Source organism: Dipteris shenzhenensis, chromosome 3 (assembly GCF_047967505.1).
Source record: "Dipteris shenzhenensis isolate YYH24624 ecotype China chromosome 3, Dip_SZ_1.0, whole genome shotgun sequence".
Classification (NCBI taxonomy): domain Eukaryota; kingdom Viridiplantae; phylum Streptophyta; class Polypodiopsida; order Gleicheniales; family Dipteridaceae; genus Dipteris; species Dipteris shenzhenensis.
In genome coordinates, this window is record NC_141598.1 from 29980019 (window position 1) to 30002643 (window position 22625).

General features: G+C 44.7%; 2 protein-coding genes across 5 annotated transcripts in view; both read right to left on the minus strand.

Moving 5' to 3' along the window:
* LOC147903638 (uncharacterized) overlaps window positions 1-22625 on the minus strand; it is a 143107-nt gene that overhangs the window by 84296 nt on the left and 36186 nt on the right. The window lies entirely within an intron of this gene.
* LOC147903640 (uncharacterized) lies at window positions 24-20796 on the minus strand. The gene is made up of 2 exons (XM_087402280.1): window positions 19627-20796; window positions 24-83 (listed from the first exon to the last, which is right to left on the minus strand). Exons 1-2 carry the CDS (start codon window positions 20779-20781, stop codon window positions 24-26), a joined length of 1215 nt encoding a protein of 404 aa, XP_087258406.1. The 5' UTR covers window positions 20782-20796.

A 22625-nucleotide genomic window follows, 5' to 3' on the forward strand; every position in this document is an offset into this window, starting at 1 on the left:
TATTGACAGACATAACATACAAATCAGTAACCAGTGGCACCTAAAATCAGGCTACCAGACTTCTTGGCAATACTTCCAGCATCCTTTTTTAAACATGTGCACATTAGAATGTATGAAAACATAAATCCTTTGTATTGCACCTAGAAGAATCCTATGGAGTCTTCTGGTACGCACCCTGTTAGAAACAGAGCTGTGATGAGATAGGATCTTTACATCTCCAGATTGAAGGCTTTTAAACATTAATCAAATGCACATTTTTATGCAGACTCGTCGCATCTACAACATGAGTGGCGGCTCCACCATTCTGCCTGGAAAGAATCATAGATTAAGGGATTCTTATCACCTTGTTTAAGAACACATATCCGCATGGACACAGTCATATATATGAACCAAAAGGCTGATGTGTTGGCAGGCATTGCATAAATAGTTCCTTATCTTTCAACCCAGATATGCAACATGACAATCGCCTCTATACAATCAGTTTGTGATGCCATGTTAGTGTCTACGTCCTAATTACATCAATCATCCCTCAATATTACGAAAAATTTCAGCCTGGAGGAAAAACATAATCTCTTGTTATGAGGTATTACCTTCTTGGCATTCATCCGATATAAATTACATTGGATTCATCAAAAACATACTTGTGAAAAAAAAGAAATCATTGCAAATGTTTGCAAACATCTACATAAAGAGCCAGGTTCAAACATTGGTTAGTATAAGTGCAAATATTAAATATCTATAGAATATTCTGAACAGGTTGAAACAGTGGATACAATGTGTGGAGGTTAAGCATGCATGGATGTTAGCAGCTTGCAGGGATAAGGAACTGTACCCACATCTGTTTGGTGCTAATATTACAAAAGGATGTGACTTTGGATAGTCCTCATAGTTTTTATTCTTGGGGAAACCAAACATCCCACAGGGTCAAAAAAAATGCCAGGTTCGCAAAGGGTTTTTGGCAACCGTTTTGCAAATGTATGCCTCAACATGCAGACACAATGTTTGCAACTGAACACGAAACTCATATCGTAGCAGAATTAATAATATTTCCGCCACAAAAGGTAGAGCTAGAGACTGCTGGAAAAACATCAAGCTTACAGAAACCTGTAGGATAGACGTTAGAGCCCTTAGGAGAGTGTCCCCTGATTGTTATCATTAGGATTGATTATAACATTTTGTAAAAGAAAAGTAATTTAAAAAAATACATAACATTTTGTTTTGCATTGTATTGAAAACCTAATGGCACAAAGTTTCACATTGCCAACACAAATTCTAAGTCAGGACAAAAGTATCAACAAAACAGGTTCACTTACACATGACTCTAGACAATTTCATTGACCAGGTCGACACATATTCCCGTAGGAGGTCAAATCTTAATACTGCATTTTGAATATACATAGTCTCTGTTCAGGGTATCAGATATGCCCGGAATTTATTTTCTGGAAGTATAGAGCTCACAACCAAGTTAGCGTTAGCTAACTGAAGGTCAAGATAACTGTGCACCTGTCCCCACCGTACCTTGATTTCAAAATGAGTATATTGAATCAACCATCATAGGAATAGCCAAGCCTAGAAGCAAAAGAAGCTGACCCTAGTATCATGGATATTTTTATGTCGGAATGAGTATAAGTGATAAACCCAGAAGAATTATAAGCATAATGGAGTCAATAATTTGTGAAAGTGGCAAAACCAGAATTGTGAGATGGAGAATGACAACTCAAATCATCTCTATATCAATCAAAGTTGGCCGACTATGTTTGTTGTTCATTACAAAGCCTTGACTACCACCATTACATGCAGAAATTGGAGAGCATAATCTCCATTGCGAACTGTATGCACACCACAATGCTACTTACCAAACCATCATCCAGACTTAATAGCAAGCCCTCAGCTCACCAAGTGGCTCAATGTACTCATATAGCAGAAACTCTGCCATAGCTTGCAACAACCACGGCCACCTACAGTAGAGATCACCACAAGTAGATTCTCCACACACAAAGAAAGAGCATCTCATACAAATTAGTAAGGGATAATACCAAGTGTTTGGACACCTTCCACGCCATGCAACATAAGCCAACTAGCTTATAACTTACTGCACAGCTCAAGGTTTGCTCAACTAATCGCTCCGTTCGTCTTCTCGACCCGCCTTCTCTTCTACATGGCTGAAGGTTTTGTAGATAGGATGTAGACTCTCCTTGATCCTTGCTGTTCTTGCTCCTTCTTGCTCTTTTTCTCCAATTGATTGAGATAAGAATGAATGAAGGGAAGAATACCTTTTTATACTTTTATAGGGCAAATTAAGATTTTCCTTTTGTACGACCTCCTATCAAAGTGAATAGATTATGAATAAAACTACCCACATGGAGCGAGCAAATCCACAAAGATCTATGAGCTACACCGCACAACAGTGGCCCATCCAATGACGAGAACAAGAGCAGCCCAACATGTAAATTCTACATGGAAACATTTCATGTTATTTCCATAGGACGAGAACTCTCATAAAAATAGGCACTTCCACTCAGGGCCGTTGACACATCTACCACATTGGAAATACTCACAAGAAACTGGCAGATGCAAACCAACTTCCACAAAGGTGGTAAGATCAAAACATTACACAGATCAACCTACAAATCAGAACAACCGCATTATCACACAAAGCATAATAGATCCAGACTTACAGAGCAAAGCCTTATTATGCAAGGTGGTAGTCACAAGACATTTGACAAGATGGGAACCTGTATCTTTTCATTCGATGCACTACATAGCTAATATTTATCCTTGTGATAGTCAAATATATAAGAGATCCGATGAGTTGCCAATAGTACTTGTCATTGACTGTAGGCTTTTCTGGATCTTTAGTAGTTTCAAACTCTACTCCATGGGAGTGGCTTACAATCTTGCAATCTTCCATGTGAGACTTTTTTATGAAACTATCCACATATTTCTGCTAGTTCATGAAGGAGTTGTCTGAGTCTCTACAAAACTCTATACTAAAAATATAGTGCATAAGTCCAAGATCTTTCATGTCGAACTCTACAGATAAGTCTTGTTTCAACTTGTTGATGAAGCTCTCATTGCGTCCTATCACAATTAGATCCTCTACATACAAAAGGTCAATAGTAATGTCTTATCCTCCACAAGTGGAGCTTGGATGCATAGTACTAGGTAGATCTTTGCCTATCACAAGGCTTCCTCCTCCCCTTTATGTCTGCTATCTTGAAAGCTTGGGCCAAGTTAAAGAATACTCTTCTAAGAGTTTTCCTTCCTCTCGGGAAGAGATTTATAGGTAACCTATCATGTGGAATAATAGTATACTTGATGATCATGGCAAACAACTTGGTACTTCTCATTATATGCAGTGGTCTTCCTCTTTGGGTTCCTCAATTATAGAGAGCGTATCAGCGTGGCATATTGGAGTTCCAAATGCACAGACGCCTTGGATGATTCTCAAGTCCACCCTGCACACACATTGGCCAAAATTTGGACAGATATTGTACACACCTTGGTGGCCATTTGAGGAAGCATGCAGGGGTCTTCCTAAGAAGCCTCTACCAAGAGGATTGTTTTCCTTAGGGGGTGTAGTGGCTTTCCTGTTCTTCTTAGAGTCCTCCGAATAGTTCAGATGGCATTGGATTTTTTCTAGCTCTCTTACAAGGTCTTGATTTTGCCCTATGAGGTGTTTGTTTCCTCATGCTTTGCATGATGTACTCCTCCCTTGAGCTTTGCTCATGCTTTGCATGATGTACTTCTCCCTTGAGCTTTGCTCTTGGAGTTTCTTTCATGATAGAAGTCTTTTCTTTGCCAAAAAAAAAATCAAAGAACTATGTAGAACCCTCCCTTGAACCTCATGCTTGCCATTTGGGAAGTGCTACATATCCTTTAAGGACCTTCACTTATTAGACCTCTCATGGGCTCTATTTTGCACCTCATTACTAATGCTAAGCACAAAGTATAACCATAGGCCCAAGCCTATCAATCCTATGGTGGGGTAACATTACTTAATGTACCATCCTTTAATATCCTATTCTTGCAAACATTGTCAAGCCCTCATGGTTTCCTCCCTATGCCGTGGTCTCCATATTATAGTTAACATAACATTCCTTTCTCCTTACGAAATGTTTGCATCCTCGAAAACAAAATGGAAAACCTCTTCTGGAGATTGCTTAACCTTTCCCATGCTGAACTCTCCTCAAGTCTATCTTTCCATTTAGGTAGACATTCTTGACATATTGTACATCTTGTCTTTTTCTTGTCTATCTAGAATTCCCTGGTTCATGTGACAAGATATAGATTGAATGAGCTCAACTAGGATTTCATTTCCTATCATCATCTCCTCGTTTCCTTTTAAATCTATATACATGAAAAATGGATATACTCTACGTCCTCCTGGTAGAGCTAACTTGTAAGCACATTGTCCAATTTTGAAACTTCAATACATAATCTTAGATGTCTTGATTATTCCATGCCAAAGGAATTTCCCTCATACCCATGCGACAAATTTTTCATACATCTCTAAGGGCTTCTTCTTCAGATCCGACCTAGCCATAGGTTCCACAATCCTACTGCTGCACATTACTGATCCTATTTCTCGCCTTGTCGGCCTTTCTATCTCTTCCTTCGTGACCAACCTCTTTTAGAACTATGTAGAACCCTCCCTTGACCTAGTGCTTGCCATTTGGGATCATATATTAGTGCCATGAGTCCTTTAAGGACCTTCACTTAATAGACCCTCTCATGGGCCTTCATTTGCACCCCATAACCAATGCCTAAGCCTAAGTATAACCTTAGCCTTGTGATGGGGTAACATTACTTAATGTCCCATCCTTTAATGTCACACTCTCGCAAACAATGCCAAGCTCTCATCGTTTCCTCCCTATATCATGATCTCTATATTACAGTTGACATAACACAATATAGTCATAGACCCAAATACCTACTTTGCCACCCTTGAGCTTCTACTTGTGCATCTTTGTTAGAAACAAACCTTCTCCCACTTGCACATCTACCTCCTTCATTCTACATCTAGGAGAGTTCAACTTATGTTTAATTTTCTAAATTTTAACCATCTTTAGCTTTAAAATTGTCATCTTTTCTCTTGACCCCGAACCACCTAGCTGTCCCATGAACAATTGCATGTGATTCAGGTGTGTCACCAATGGAGCTCCTTTGATCATCTGTAGTGAGAATAAATTCTGCATTAAAACAACTTTTGAATTCTTTAGTGTTTCCCAGAGTAGTTTCTCTAGCATGACTTAATTTTCAGTTACTACCTTTGTGAAATTAAAATGATGAGAGGAGTCGTTTGCTCCCATAGATTGCTCTTCTTGCTTCCTTGATTATTAGGAGGCTTTGTTTCTGCTGCAATGCAATCTTCTCCTCATAGATCATGCTCCATACATAGGAATAAACACCAAGCTGCGATGTGGGAAAAATTTTATCTTATGTGCTTCTCCACAAAAGACCAATTTATTATTCCATCACTAACCTTTTTTGCAATATTTCTTGTGAAGCACCCAGAGAGCTTTGACAACAAAATATCGAGAGCAAAATAATCAAATATAATGTGGTCAAAAAAACCAGAATTGCAAGATGGCTCTACTCTTGGCCCTACAAGTACAGAAAGTGTTTCTCAGCTAGTTGACTTTGAAGGGGTTTTACAGTCAGACCTTGATGCCGTCATGCATATCACTTCAGATTTTTAAGCCTCCCTTCTAAATTAGACCTTGGCACTCCTACCACAAGATGATGCCTAAGAGAGACTCGGGCAATTTATTCTAGTATTGGTGAAACTCGATATGAGGGCTTTACTTGATGCACCTTTCGTGAATTTATAATTCAGGACTACTCTTCTTACCCTTCACAAGGGCAAGCATCTTGGTTCAAGTGGGTTGAACCCCGCTTTCTTCAATACTTTTCTTTCATTACTTTTTGAGACATGATTTGTGATCATATCACCTCAACTCTACAGAGTGTTTGTGACGTAGTGCTATGCTTGATTCAATTACAATATAGTCTGATTGACCTTATCCCAAAGGAGGGATGCAGAAATTTGATTACCTACTCTCTTGGGTGCTCTGTATAAGATCTTAGCAAAGGCAATCAGCTTGTGGCTGCATCCCTTTCCCCCAGATCTTATCCACCATATGCAGACTCCTTTTTGTGCATCACCTGAAGCATTTTTTTTAGTATATTTTCCTTTTGGGAGGCTTCAGAGTGGGCTATGAAGGTTTTTGAAAGCGTTCTAAGAGCTCATAAAGGAAGTGGGGCCTTTCTCCCTAGTGGACCACCAGAAACATCCAAGGGGTTTGCCATGATAATTAAGAGTCGTATCATTCCACATGACTAGTTGCTTATCATTGTCTTCCTGTGAGGAGGGAGGGATCCTCAAAAGAAAATTCCTAAATCTGCCCCAAGCTTTCAAGATGGCAGCCATAAGGGGAAAGGAAGGCATATTGAGGTCTACGGACGTAAAGATCCACCTAATGTTGTGCACCCAATCACCACCCTGAGGAGAGGTACAGAAACCAATGCATCAAATGAAGAAATCTTTCCAAAGCACCTATCACAGCAAAAGTTAATTGCCCACGAATTTGCAAAGCAAAGCCCTGCACTGAAGAAATCTCTTAGTTCTATTTATTAAGGCCCCCTTCTTGCATTGGGAGAATCAAGGTCTCCAAACCCACCCTGTCTTTGGCATCTTCTAAACCATCACGCCCACTTGATAAAAAATTCATGATCAGCCTTTTGAGGTCAGTGATGCAGTCCCTAGAGTGGCAGCAACAAGGACAACAAAAACAGGTTGTGGTGGATGGGACCTTTTTCGAGAATAGGCATCCCAAGTTATCCAGGTCCATGGATGAGGATATCCTTGTGGATGCTTGCTTTGAACCGGTCAAGATTGTGGGGCACATATATTTATAGCACCACACATTTGGGATGGAGATTTATGTGGTGGTCCTTATCCCATGCCTGCAAGCCAAGACGAGGCTGTCAATAATGACAACCAAGTGCTAGCCTACTTGCCTCCCCCTATGAATAGGATTGAGGATGATTTCGAGGAGTAACTACACAGAATTGTAGATTTGTGATTATTTGAGAGCTCTTCTATTTTGAGATATGGGCCTCCTTCAAGGGATCTTGCTCTACTTTCACCTTATCAAGCTCCTCATCTTGGGCATCGATCTCATCATGGTAATATTTTTTGAGCTGCCACCCTTATGCATGGTGCTGTGCAACAGCGTTGTTTGGTTCTGGTTGATATTTAAGAACCCCGTCGGTGGGGCATCCCACTAGATTCATGGAGGATTTGGCTTACAAGGGTGTCCCTACCATAAAGTCATACACAGCTCCGTAGTCAACCTTCAAAGGGAATTGATGTGGAAACTATGAAAAGAGTTGCCATTGCAAGTACATTGTTGTTGCAAATTCTGAGGCCAAGCCTACACGCACTGTTACTTCTAGTGCTACACCTACAGCCTCTAGTTCTTCTTTAGGTGATGGGTCTTCAAGTGATGGTTCTAATGCTACTTACCATGGCAAATACTCATTTGTGGCATGAGAGGTTTGGACACCTCAATTTTGGAGCCTTGGTGAAGTTATATAAGGAGGATATGGTTATGGATCTTCCCAAAATGCTTATGCCTACAAAACATGTTTGTGAACCATGCTTGCTTTTGGTAAGATGCACCATGCTGCGTTTCCCAAGGATGGGAGAGTTGGTGCTTCACGTAAGCTTTATCTGGTTCATAGTGATGTTTGTGGACCCATGAGGGTTGCAGCTCTTGGGGGATTCTATTATTTTGTTACTTTTATTGATGATTTCACCATACACAAGTTGGCTGTCAACTAGCCCCAACAATTGCTCCTAGAAAACTAGCAAAATGCATGTATTGAAACAGTGACAAGACAACAATACAAGCAAGTACATAGCTAGTCTTGAAGTTCGTAACATTTGTGGCACACTCTGGAATGGAAAACAGCAAATGGGTAGAAGAGAAGTAAAGACAACCAAAATGTTATTTTCGAGACGTTTTAATTATAATGAACAAGAAAGCCTGTAGAAAAGAAAACAAAAACGAGGATTTCCAATGGCCGGAATCATAGGCGAAGTCAAAAGTCTTTTGGTATGTCAAGGGAACTATTGGGATCAAGCGCAAGGAAATTTTAAAAAGTTGCATGAAGGTTAAAGAGACACACGAACCTATATTATCGTTTTCTTATCCTCCTCTCTTATACCAATAATATGATTTTTCAGCTTAATGGAAGGAGGCACAAACCCAACTTCATGCCTTAAAAGGGTTAGGTGGTCAGCTTTTGCTCAAAACAAGATAATGTTCATGTATTACATGATACATGAAACAATGCAAGAAGACATTAAAAGCTTGCAAAAGCTAGTGTTCATTCTTATGGAGTAAGAAGCCAAAACTAGTAATAACCTAATGAAAAGTATAGCTCGCCTAATCCAAAAGTGCAATGTTTGGGATATCACTATCCATCCCTAAAAAGTAGACATAGCAAATACAAGAAATGGCCACCAAATCACAAAGTCGTGTGTTTGGAGATATCAGCAAAACCTTGACGAAATGTCAACCTATGCTAATACAAACTCAACTATGGGACATGGAGATATTCGTTCTCTACTATGTTGGGGTGAGGAATTGGGAAGGGGAGGTTGAGCTATTTCAAATACATGTTGTTCCAGATTGGTGTGCAGACATCATTGGGTATTTAATGACATGAAGACCACCCCCTAAACTAAAACCAGTGGAGGCAAGAAAATTAATTCGAAAAGGAGCCCCCTACCTACTAATTGCAAGTCAGCTATACAAAATGGGCATCCAACCCCCTCAGTGTCTACATAAATGTCTAAATCTCATCTATGTAGAGGCCAAACAGGGTTGGTGAGAGCGGACACCCTTCCTTGATCCCAATAGTGCTCATGACCTTATCTGTCCATCCAGCCCCTATCCGGACTCTACCTAAAACCCTCTCGTAAAGTATAACCCAACTCTTGCAATTGTCTAATGAGGCGGCTCTCGATACCATATCAAAGGCCTTGCGAAAATCCACAAAGCAACAATAGAGCGTCTAGTTCCATGCCATAGCCTCCTCGATGACACACCTAAGTGTGAGTATGTGGTCCATGGTCCCATGATCACATCGAAATCCGGCCTGCCCCTCTATTCTTTTTTTTTGCAAAAAGAGACTTCTATTAAGTATTAAAGAAAAACCGTTAGAGCAAGCTCCATACGGGATACATCATGCAATGCACGAAAAGCTCAAAAGCCAAAAAGAAAGGATTGAGGCTAATAGTGCCATCTCAATCCGGTAGAAACTTCCGAGAAAAAGGGAGAACCCCTCCAAACTCGAAGAAATATAGTCCTTCTAGAAGAGGCTGCCCGTGAAGGGCCCTGCATGCTAGCCCATATGGCTATCAAAGTGTGAACCGTGTCAGTCCAAATACCCGTGAACACCTGTGATGGGTGTATCTGGGTGCCATCCAAGGCCTCAGTACATTTGACTCTCCAAATGTGCCAAGAGGAAATGCTAGCCAAAATCTCCCAAGAGGTGTCCACTGAAGCATGAGAAGCTCTGAAGGGAGTAAGTCTGCCCCTCTATTCTGAGTCCAAGACTCCCTACATCTCTGCGAATCAACTGACCTCGGAGTCAAGCACTGATGCATAGATCTTAGACATGACATGTGCAATCATGATGGTCCTATAGTTCTCCGAGCTCATGGGATCCCCTACCTTGTGAATGGGTGAGATGGTATTAAGTATCCAAGTGCGTGGGAGCCAAGACAAACAGCTTCATTAAAGAGCTTCGCTAGGATCATGGCTAGGATATTCATCCCATATGCAATGAATTCACTACACAACCCCTCATGATCTTTCGTTCGGCCAATATGAAGCTTCATCATAGCATCCTTAACATCCCCTTTAGTGAAGAGTGTGCGGGAATGGGCGATGCGTGTAGACGTTAGGGGCGGGCTGGTGTGGAATGTCGTATAGCGTGTGGGCATAAGTGTACCAAACCTATGTGTCTGTGAGGGGTGAAGGGGACCGTTACTCCAGGAATCTCTACCAAAAATCCTTGGAGTTGTTACTAAACAAGATGTTTAGTAACTCCTCATTACGGCAGACAAAAGCTTGCTTCTTCCGGTGTACCAATCCACGATACTTGCGCATCGTCTCTGATTTGCTCGGAAGATTATGCTTGGTCTTGACTCTGACCTGACAGTGTAGAGCCTTGCACTCATAATCATACCAGCTATTACAAGAGACAATCCCAAGTGGTGGTGGACAAGTGGCGAGTAGGGTAGGGGAAAGCATGAAGGGCAGCCTCGGGAGTGAGCAAGTAATCAAATCTGCACGGTCCTCTAGCAGGGGTATGAAATCGATATATGTGAAAAGTGTATAGAGGCGGGTAGAGTATCTAGGTGAAAGACTACGCTCGAAATGCATGTCGTGGTAGGTGGTGTAAGTAAATCGGTAGTGTAGATGGTACTATGAGACGGGGAGTGGAGATACGAAAGAGGAGGTATGTGTGATTGGCTCTAGGAGGAGGTGGTGCAACCATGATATCAATGATACACAACGTTGGACCCCCCTCCATGTGGGAAGCAAGTGAAACCACATGAGGAGGGCCATCTGCTGCTAAGACCATTGTATAGAATGAGATCATGCACCCTCCCCAGATCCAACAATGCGTGTCTATTAGATGTGACCGGGGCCCGTCTATCAGCTGAAACTCGCATCATACCTGCATCCTCCAAGTCAATATCTAGCAATAGAATAGCATCATCTTTGAAATCAAGGAGTGGCACCTAATGTACACCTGTCCGCGCATTAAAGTCGTCAACAAGGACTGCGGCTCGAGAAATCTACAATGTTTGAATAGCATACTGCGACGTCTCAATCTCCTCTCGAACAACAAAGTGGGAAGTCTCGGGTGGAAAGTAGCAAACTGCAACAAACAAGTCCTAGATGTCCATATGCCGGATCTGAATCCAGAAAGAAAGGAAGAAAGAAATTTTATTAGAGTCTTCGGAAGACCGATGGGTCTATGAGACTGAAAGAAAACCTGATACAAATCATAGTAAGGGTGGAGCTACTGAAACGAGCATCATCACCCGTGCTGAATCCTAAGTCTGATCATACATAATCAAATACATCTGGACGTAACAATGAAAAGAAAAGGACTGGAGCGGAGCGGAATCCTCCGTATGTCATGTCCCCTTGGCTAGTGCATAGCCGGTGATAGGACGCTTGCGCCCGTCAAGGGGTGTCGTGCGTCTCGGTCTCCTAGACGAGACTCGACGCAAGACCAAAGCCACCGTGACTCCCGCGAGACGTATCCCGGATCTAAACAATGACGGGAGGTCCCCCAGAGTGATCTGTGTCCCCTCCATGTCTCGTGTGTCGTGTTGCGATCGTCGGGTCGGGGTCTCTGTCACGTCGACGGCTAGAGACTGGACGATCAATGTCACTCGATGGGAAGAACTATGTGATCCTACTCTGAGAGGTGTCTGATGATGTGGCCAAGCCCCGTCGCCTGAGTAAGTACTCTCTATGTCGGATTCCCTCCTGAATGAAGGCCACGAGGCATCTCTGATCTGGGTAGGCGAGGAATCTGGAAAGGAGCCCGGAGCCGTCTCTGAAGAGGCAATGGTAGCGACCTCGGATCTCGTAGTACACTGGGCACCTGAAAATAAAATGCTCCTCTGACTCAACCTCCTGACAGTCGCACAATATGCATAAGCGATGCTCCCTAGGAATCCCCTCTGCTCTGCCGCTCTCTATGCGGAGGCGGTGTGATGATACCCGAAACTGTCCGATGGAGATCCGTAGTGAGTGAGGCATATGAAGCTCAGTGTACCCCGGTGGTGTGATGAATCCCTCCTCCGAAATGTGAAGACAGTAATCTCTGTAGAAACTCAGCTTCACTGGAAGCTCCCTCGGCTCCAACTAGGTCCTAAAGGTGTGTAGCTGCAGGAGATCCTCTCGAATGACCTGGTTGGTATGTGGCCCAATCGGGATGGTGGGTGGGAGTACCAGAGGGGCATCTAAACTGTACTGAAAAGGAGGTATCCTATCGATGTGGAACCCTAGTCTCACAAACCATCTGTGAGTCCGTGCATACCAACATCGCTCGTCTCCCTCTGCTGCCAACCTCATGGAGAAATCGAGAGCCAACCATGGCAACCTCTGTCTCCCTGATGTGCAGTCCCCATATGATCTAACCTGGTGTAGACATGTCATGGTCTGAAAGGCTGCATCTAGCTGGAGTGGAGAGGCACCAAACTCGGCCTGAATGATGTGATGTGGTACAGACGGTTTCCCCGGATCATCCATGAGAGCATGAGGATCTGCAAGCGCTCCACCCGTGTCCACTCTATCTCTGACATGTCAGGCCCCCAACAAGGACTGCCATACATACCGGCTGGTCGAACCAAGGAGTCGAAGAGAAGAGCCTTAGTCCGAGGGTCCTGGAAGTGGGAGTGAAAGCACTGTCTCTCTAGCCGAGCCAGTGAGGCGTATCCCCTGCTCAGTCTGGCCTGCATCGCTGGTCTCATCATGAAGATCGGGTCGGAGAAGATGACCCCCAAGTAAGTGTATGAGGATACGATCTCAACTGGTGACCCACCCAAAGTAAAAGTAAACTGTTTCCGTTGCATGTTTGCTCGAGAGGTGTTAAAGATCATGGCCTTGGTCTTGCCAAGGTTGACCTCCAAATCATTAGATAAACAAAAAGCCTGCAGTGCATCCAGGTGTCGCTGGAGCCCATCGGGTGTGGACGACAAGAGTGCCACGTCATCTGCATAAAGAAGAATCCTGATGATGATCCCAGCAAGTGAGCAACCGGTCCCTCCGAACGTCCCCATGAAAGTCTCAAGCTCATCGATGTAGAGACCAAACAGGGTCGGTGATAAGGGACAACCCTGTTTGACCCCTATGGTACTCAGGATCTCATCTGTCCAACCTGCGCCTGTACGAACTCGGCCTGAGACCCTCTCATACAGTGCCATGACTGCCCAGATGATCTCCTGATCAAATCCCAGTGTCTGTAGGCGTGTGATAAGACGAGCTCGAGGTACTGTGTCAAAAGCTTGCGGAAATCCACAAAGCAACAGTATACCCTCTCCTTCCATGATCTGGCCTCCTCAATGGCACTCCTGAGTGTGAGTATGTGATCCATAGTCCCATGGTCTCGCCTGAAACCGGCCTGACCCTCTGCTCTGAGCCCTCTCATCTCTGCGAACAGGCTGACTGATGCATCCAATACAGCTGCATAGATCTTGGACATCACATGTCCAATCATGATAGTCCTGAAATGTATATCTCCCCTCTCTACTGAGATCGCCCCGAAGAGAACGACTTGTAGAGTACTTCTACTCTTGAACCTCGTACCCCACTTGTGTCTCTCACCTCATCTCTATAAGTAGTCTCCCAAGTGTAGTAATGGGCGCTCTGACTCTTGTGTGTCTCTATGTAAAAGACTATGTCGCGACTTGAGTAAGACTCCGAGAAATTCACCTGAGTAAGACTCTGAGAAATTCCTTGGTTTCGACCATAAGGTACCATTACAGTTTCAAATAGGCAGGACAGGGTCTCGGTGTCCTGAGTCCCATAGACCCTACCTCCTTAGGTGGGAGGAGGGGCCGGTGTCCAATGAGGGCTTGTAACCAGTCGACCATCCCGTACCACCACCCACTTTTCCTCCTTACGAGCCAAATCCCGTTGCTGCATCACGGCACATCTCTCCTCCACCTATAGAGGTGTCAAATCCTCGTCCATGGAGATCAATGGGTGGTCCCTTAGGACTGATTGACGTCGTAACACTGCTAGTCAAGCATGGAATCGTATGATGAGTGGCCGCTCTCGATTAGGGTCTCTCCCGCCAAGCCATCTCGATCGTGTGCTCTGCAAGGTGGTAGCCACAAAAGTGGTCGCATCCTCCATCAGCGTAGCTATGATACGCTGGATGCCACGAATTCTGATGTTCAGAGCCTTACTGGCCCTCTGTTGTTGCTCCATGAGAGTGGCCGAGACGATTGCCTTCCCAAGTTCTCGCTTTGCCACATCCACCCATCCGGATGTCTCCTCGATTACAAATTGCATACTCGCAATCTATGTCTCTACCACTGGTGTACTCCCTGGGGCTATATGTAAGGCAGTAACCTCCTCTCGAAGCCGCGAAACATCATGTCTAAGCCCCTGAATGAGCCCAGTCTGCTCTTGTATATCACGGGCCTGCTCCTATATAACACAACCTGCGACTAGGTGAAGCACACATGCTCTTGTGCTAAGCAATTCAACTCCACCTCTCGTGCTCGAATACTGTGTATCTCCATAAGAAGGGACTCCCAAACATTTGGTGGATCGGCTCGTGGGAACTCAGGTCCTCAAGGGATCCGGAACTAAAAAAGGGTGTGGTACAAATGTAGGAGGGTGGGGCTGAATAGTAGGTGGCAAAAGAGTAAGCTGGGCGAGGTACGAGGATGACTAAGGCAGTGGTGAGGTGACTCCAATCGAAGCCGGAAGGGATGGCTGAATCGTAAAGTGGGCATGTATGTGTCACCTCCGATGATGGCGACATGAGTGATGCATCTGGTGACGCGAGTCCGGACTAGCAAGGGAGGATGTCAATATCGAACCTCCTGTCGTGGATGCTGCTGATGTAGACCCTGCTGATATAGCTGAGGTAGACGCTGCTGATGTGGAATTCTTCTGGACCACTGTGCTCTCGACTCCGAGCCCGCTGCTGCGGTTAAAACGTTTGTTGACATCTTCCAGCTTTAACTGCTTCTTGTGAGCCATGTCATCTTTCTTGTGCTTCTCTTTCTCAATGTCTTTTGCTCTCTCTCTCCTTTTCCCATTTTGAATTAATGTTGACTAATTAACTCTTTTCTATTTTGCAAGGCACGTATAGGTTGGAGAACAACCTATACCGGAGTCCCTTCAAAACAGCCCCCCAGAAAAATCAATGCAAGAGGGGGGTTGGGCAGCGGGAAAGAGCTATGAGAGAGGGGGGGGAGGGATTTTAGAACAGCCGGTGGGGGAGGGTAGGAGTAGAAGGCAGGGGTAGAAGGGCGGGGTAGGCTGTAGGGAAGTGGAGGTAGGTTAGGGGCGGAGGTGGAGGTAGGCTAGGAGCGGAGGGGCTGCGCAGGGATAGGCGGGGCGGAGGGGGAGGTAGAGTAGGGGGCAGCAGGGTAGGCTGGTAACGAGGGGAAAAGTTATAAGGGGCGGGAGGGGGGCAGAATAGGCTAGGGAGGCGGAAGAAAGGGGCAGCAGCCGGCAGAAGGGGGCTGCAGCTGGTGGAGGGGCTGTGCAAGGGCAGCAGCCGGCAAAGGGGGTAATCAGGTAGGGGGGAAGAGCGGCTGGCAGAGCTGCCAGGAGGGTGAGCAGTAGGCGGGGGGGCTGTAGGCGGGTGAGCAGCCCGAAGGAGGGGCTGCGAGGGTGGAGGGGCAGCCCATAAGGAGGAGCTGTGAGGGATGGAGGAGCTGCAAGGGGGAGGAGAGAAAGAAAGAAAGAAAGTTTATTAAAGTCTTCGGGAGACCGTGAAGGTCTATGAGACTAAAGATAACTGATACAATGAGCATAACGGTGGCGGTCTCAAAATGGGCCAGCCAACCGTTTCTACAAAAAAGAGGTTATGAAGGACGGTGTGTCTAGTCCTGATACAAAAATATGTGTCTACCTCCACAGAGAGAGAGAGAGAGAGAGAGAGAGAGAGATTTGTCAAAGATTATAGAAGAATTACGATAACTATGACGAACCAACTTAAGGGAAAGAGAAGTACCATTATCTAGACTATGAAACTTGATAAGCAATTGGGATGAGTGTAAAAAATAGTTGATCTATTGAAGCTTTTGTACTTAAAACTGATGCAGGATACAGCTATGGGAGCCGAGTTTATCCAAAGAGAATGATCGGTATTTTTAGAACCAAAAAGCTAGATTCTGCATAGAAAAAATATACCACATATGCTATGACATATTTTGTGCTTTGGAAACATGGAGGCACTATAAGGGTGAAATTCTCTTTGACTAAGAGAGTATCAAGTGATTGTACAATCAATTGAATTGAAAGGTTGAGAGGCCATGCCGGGCTGAATTAATGCAAGACTTCAACATCCACAGTTGAGATATTATGAAAGAAACTATAAAATGATAGCCAATGCATTGAGACAGACGCCCATCATAAATGAACTAAGCTTATTCAGTTTCACAGGTAGTTCCTCAAGTCTTTCAAAGATACGTGTGGACCTGACATTTTACTCGTAAATTTGGAAAGTTGTTAGAGGTTACATATGTTGATCATAACTGTCACATGCACCCCTGCACTTGGGTGCTAGGTGACACACTGGCTACATCGACAACTGCATTATAGTTCCCAGATAGGAGATTTTGTCGTATGCTGTGACCCCTTTGTGAATCCTTGTCCAGGGACAGTCAGGCACAAGCTACGTAGGTCAGTCTCTCAGCCTTAAGTCAAGTCAGTAGTCAATTCTTGTTCACTCGTACCCACTGGAGAATAGTAGGTTAAGTGTTTCCATCTTATAGTTTAGGTCTTAGCCTAGGTTAGGAGTCCCTTTAGGGTCCCCAAAGGCTGGACAGGTAAGCAGGGAAGGCAGCTTGCAAAGGCTGCCCAAAAACTCCCCTGGCAAATGAGCCAGGGAGGGCTTTTTATAGGCTGGTTGTAGGCCAACCAGTCTGTAAAACAAACTGAATCGGTCTGTTTATGTAGTGAAGGTGAATGGGGAAGTGAGAGAAAGCCACGGAAGGCAGGGGGAGATAGAGAAGGAGTAGGGGAGGGAAGTAGAGAGAACAAGACTGGAAGTACACAAGTGATGAAGGAAGCAAGGAGAAGTGGATTAGACGTCAAATCAATAGCCCCTTACAATCCTTTTGGGTTGAATTATATAGTCCCCCACAGTTCCCACATTTCCCTACTATTCTCCCATCTATTTCCCCCTTAAAATCCATCTTTTTCCCACCTTCATTACAGCCATCCCTTCCCAAAGAATTTTGCCCTCAAAATTTCCAAGAGGCTGCCCTGGATGAGAGGATACAACAGAAACTGATCAGCTATGTAGGAGATAGGGGTAGTCCTGCACAATGCTCTCGGGTTGCCAAGAATTCTCATTTGATGAGGTATTCTGTGTAGGCTTTGTTCCTGAGTACATGATCTCTGAAGCCCTTGATTTGCTTCAGCACATAGATTATGTGGCCCTCTTCATCCATAGGAGGCAACTCAGGAAGAACCTGGACATGCTGTCCGACATGTGGTTTCAGCAAGGATACATGGAAAACATTATGGATCTTGGAGGTACTGGGTAGTTCCAACTGATATGCTACCTGCCCAACTTTGCGGATGATTTTGTAGGGGCCATAATACCTGTGGGCAAGCTTTGTGTTGGTATTACCTTTGAGCGAGGAATACCGATTCTTATGGAGACGTAAATGCACATAATCCCCTTCTTCAAAAGATAAGTACCTCCTTTGTTCATCCGCATACTTCTTCTGCTTGGCTTGGGCATCCTGCATATTCCTCTTAGCCAACTGCAGAAGGGCATTCATACTCTCCAAATCATTCCTTGCTTGCTGATTTTTTACAGCCAAGTCTGCAACCCTGGAAGGCATTCCCACTTTGCATCCATACATAGCCTCGAATAGACTCATGCCAATAGAGAGGTGTTTGGTGCTGTTGTAGCAAAATTCAGCCAATGGTAACCATTTGTCCCAAGACTTCTGCGTGTCATGACAGTAATGCCTTAGATACTCCTCCAACCACTTGTTCACCCTCTCTGATTGTCCATCCGTCTGTGGATGATAAGCAGTACTAGGCACAAGGGAAGTACCAACTGCAGTGAATAACTCCTGCCAAAAGTGACCCATAAATTTAGCATCCCTGTCACTGACAATCTCCTGAGGAAAACCATGGTGCTTGAACACATACTCAATGAATTGCCAGGCAACCTGTGAAGCGGAGTACCGAGTCCTAGTCGGTATGAAATGGGCCTGCTTAGTCATCCTGTCAACCACCACAAATATGCTATCCCAACCCTTATCTGTAGAAGGCAAGCCTGTAATGAAGTCCATGGCAATGTGAGTCCATTTGCCTTCAGGAATGGGTAGCGGTTGCAAAAGGCCTGCGGGTAACCGGCTGTCCACTTTATTTTGTTGGAAGGGCAAACATTCACTGACAAACTTACAAACCATCCCAAATAAAGCTCTCCTTGACTTTTTCATATGTTTTTGTGATACCCGTATGCCCTGACATAGGGGATGAGTGCATTTCCTATAATACCATCAACCTGTACTTGGAGTCGGGCAAAGATAAATTCTGTCCCTGCACCATAACAGTCCGTTGCGGAGCTGAAATCGAACATGTCCTTGGCTGGACGGACTCTGTAACTCCACAAAAATAGGGGCTGCATCAGAATTTTGCATGTATTCCTCCTGAATCCCAGTATCCACTCCTGATGAAGCGTGAAAATGGCAGACAGTTTGCATGACCACATCCTGGACAAGGCATCAGCAACCACATTCTCTTTCCCCTTTCTATATTCAATGTCAAAATCATAGGACTGAACTGCAGCCAGCCATCTCTTCTGCTTCATGGATAAATTAGGCTGTGTTAAGAAGTACTTGAGTGTCCTGTGATCCATTTTGACCTTAATCTTGCTACCGTACACGTAGTGGTCCCATTTTGCAAAAGCATGCAAGATTGCCAGCATCTCTTGATCATAAACATGATAATTCATTTCCCTGGCATTAAACTTCCTGCTCTCAAAAGCAATCACACCATGCTCTTGTCTTAGGACAGCCCCTAAACCTTTGCCACTGGCATCCGTCTCAATAATGAAAGACCGTGAGAAATCAGGGCACACCAATACAGGTGCATTGCTAAGGGCATCCTTGAGGTTATCAAAGCTGAGTTGTGCTGCTTCTAACCATTGGAAGGCATCCTTTTTCAGCAAATCAGTGAGAGGGGCAGCCCTTTTGGCGAAGTGCCTAATGAATCTCCTGTAAAAAGAAGCAAGACCCAAGAAACCTCTGAGCTGCGTGGTATTTTGTGGCTACGGCCACTCCTTAATGCATTTCACCTTAGCTGGGTCTACCCTGATTCCGTGCCTGCTTACAACATGACCAAGATATTCAACCTCCTCTGCCATAAATGTGCACTTGCTGGCCTTGGCATAAAGCTGATGCATCCTCAAGATTTCTAGCACTTGTCGGACATGGTCAATGTGTTCCTGTGCATCCTTACTATAAATGAGAATGTCATCGAAAAATACCAGCACACATTTGAAAAGAAGGTGGTGTAAGATCTTGTTCATGAGTGCCTGGAAGGTAGCTGGTGCATTAGTCAAACCAAAAGGCATCATCTTGAACTCATATAATCCTCTTTCTGTACGAAAGGCAGTCTTATGCTCATCACCCTCTTTCATCCTGATCTGATGGTAACCTGACCTCAAATCAATCTTCGTGAAATACTGAGCACCCTTGAGTTCATCCAGCAGGTCATCAATCCTGGGAATAGGAAACCTGTTCTTAATGGTGGTCTTATTCAATTCTCTGTAATCAATGCACATACGAAAAGAGCCATCCTTCTTCTTCACCAGGAGTACTGGAGATGCAAAAGGCGAGGTGCTATGATCAATGAAGTTCTTCTCAAGTAAATCCTGCACCTGTGTTGCCACTTCTTCCCGTTCAACCTTAGAAAGTCGATACGGGGCCTTGTTTATTAGTTTACTGCCATGTTCCAGAACTATGGCATGATCAACATCTCTTTTTGGGGGCAACTGAGATGGCATATCAGCAAACACATCCCCAAATTCTAAGAGCAATTTCTGCATTTCACAATTATCCACATGGGGAATACCACCCTCCTGAGGTACAGAGACATTCAATGCATAAATGGCACTTTCGTTCTTGAGCTCCCTAGCTAGCTGCCTTGCTGAAATGACCTGTAATTTCTGATTCACAATGCCCTGCAATGTAACAGTTCTACCCTTGTGGCAAAACTCAAGAAATAAAGCATTCAAAACTATACTAATTTTCCCCAAGGATTTCAGCCAATCACAACCCAGGACAGCATCTATGGGCCCCATATCCAATGCCAAAAGATCACCTGCAAACTCATAATGATCAGAAAACTTGATCCTGGCATCCTGGCAACAATGTCTGCTGATCATGTGCTGTCCATTCGCGATCTCCACTTTCAGACCATGGTCTATCTCTGTAGCAACTAATCCCAATCTTTGCAATGTTCTACAATTAATGAAACTGTGAGTGCTACCACTGTCTACCAATACATGGACAGATCTGCCATTAATCATTCCCTTCAACCTGATTGTGTCAGCACTTTTGGCACCCATCAAGGCATGTAGTGAGATGGTATACAGTGTAGACTGGGCATCCCAATAAATCTGTTCATCATCCACAGGAACATTACCATTAGCATCACCTCTGACATGAAAAGGCATTGTAGGTTGATGCTCCAACACAGAGAGTGTTGGCTTACGGCCTTTCCTGCTACATGTAGGCTGAATATCAATCTCATGCATCACATGAGAGGTTTGCTCAATAGCCCCACCCGGATCAAAAGGAAAAACAGTCCCCTTTGTGGAATCTGTGTCAGGAGACTCATCTGCATCATGAGCTCCTGTCAATTCCTCATGAGAGACATCATGGGGGTCTGCTACATCAGCCACTTCATCATCATCAGATAATTCAATTATCATGCTGAGTTTGGCTGAGCTGACATTCTTCATTTTGCACACATCTCGGTGCTCAGGTGTCCATTTCTCTCCACACCTAAAGCATAAATTTCCCTTCTTCCTACTATCCATTATGGCTCTGGAATGTTGTTTAACTTCTGATTTGTCAAAACCAGCACTGGGTTTGACACCTGTCTTTGCATCCATGGGCCTGTATGGCTTTGCATATGGCATCTTACTTCCAGAAACCGTTGGATATCGTGGGAAGGAAGCAGCTGCTGGTTTCTTATCAATCCAATCAGCAGAATTTGTCTTCCTATCAGCATCATAAGCAGTACCATAGAAGCTATGTGACACATGCTTGTACTTGCCAGCATATTTTGGCTCAAACACCTCAGCAAGCTGGGCTGCTCGCTCAATGGTTAGAGGATTGTGAGCTCTCACATCAGCAGCTAGAGAGGGATTTAAGCCTTGTATAAAACGCAGCAACTTCCCTTTCTCAGAAATATCCTGTACAAACAAAGAAAGTCTCCAAAAACGCTGCAAGTACTCCTGGACCCGTACCTGTCTGTGATAGTGCATAGAATTCAGCAAGGTACTGTTCAAGGATCAGGGCCGAGACGAAGGTCGTGACCATAAGCTCCTTGAACTGTTTCCAGGTGGTAGGCTTCTGAGGTGACTCTCGCATGTAACGCCACCATGTATGTGCATAATCCTGTAAATGCATGCCAGCAAAAATGATCCTCTCCTCATCATTCTTAGGGTAGAAGCGGAAATAATCTTCAAGCTTCGTGAGCCACTCCTTTAACTCATTGGGAGTGCGAGTGTCACCCTTAAACTTATGCACAGAGATTTTATCTTTCACATCTTTGGCTGCGTTATTCCTATAGTAACTACCAGCATACTCACGCTTGAAGCTCACATACTGTGAAAAGGGCATCTCATTACGAACATCCTCAGGCAAAGCCCTATATGAACGTAAGGCATCTGAAAGCATATCATCCATGTTTGCATGCTGCCCACTTCCAGCATCATGCTGGTTAGGAGAACCACTCCCCTGATGCATAAAGTGCGTCTGACTGAAAGCATTACCTCCCTGATACACAGGCTGAGTCTGACTGAATGTATTAACAGGAGGTGTCATCGAAGCATGCAATCCCTGCTGAGTCTGCCTGCCATAAACATCTCGGTGGGTGGGTGGCATAGAAAAAGGTTGAGAAGAGGACTGGCCCCTCTCCCAACTCCCCTGAAACCCAACACCCAATCCAGGCATACTCGCCGTTGGCAAAAATGTGCCAATGGGCCGGCCCAAAATGGATGGCTCAGCCAATGAAATATGCGAGCCAAATGGAGGCCTGGAATCAATAAGAGAAGTGCTCGGCAGCACGGGCAAGGCATCACCAGAATCAACATAATCCCCATGCTGGGATGCATGCATAGAACCAACATCATAAGTGCGACGGCCATCAGCCATAAATCCCCTGTGTGGGTCAGGAAAATCACCCTGGCTATCCGACTGATCCCCGTGCTGGGGTGCGGGCTGCTTACCCTTATCGTGCATATTGATGGCGGTAGTGATCTGTTGCCCAATGTTCTTACCCATCTGGGTGATAGTTGTATCGTGCATAGCCATAGCAGTGGTGAGCTGCTGCCCCAACTGCTGACCCATCTGCTGAAAAGCCCGCTGAAGCATCGAGGCCGATGCATCTAGAAACTGTGTGTCGGTAGGCATAGCAGAAACTGGCTGTGAAGGAGATGCACCCTCTGTGACCGGCATCTGCTCCTGCTGAGTAACATCGTCACCGTGCTGAGATGACTCATCCGACGGGGTGCACGCCTGGGTGCCATGAGTGACACAAGAAAAATGTGCCAAGTGTCGAAGGCTCGATGTAGAGGCT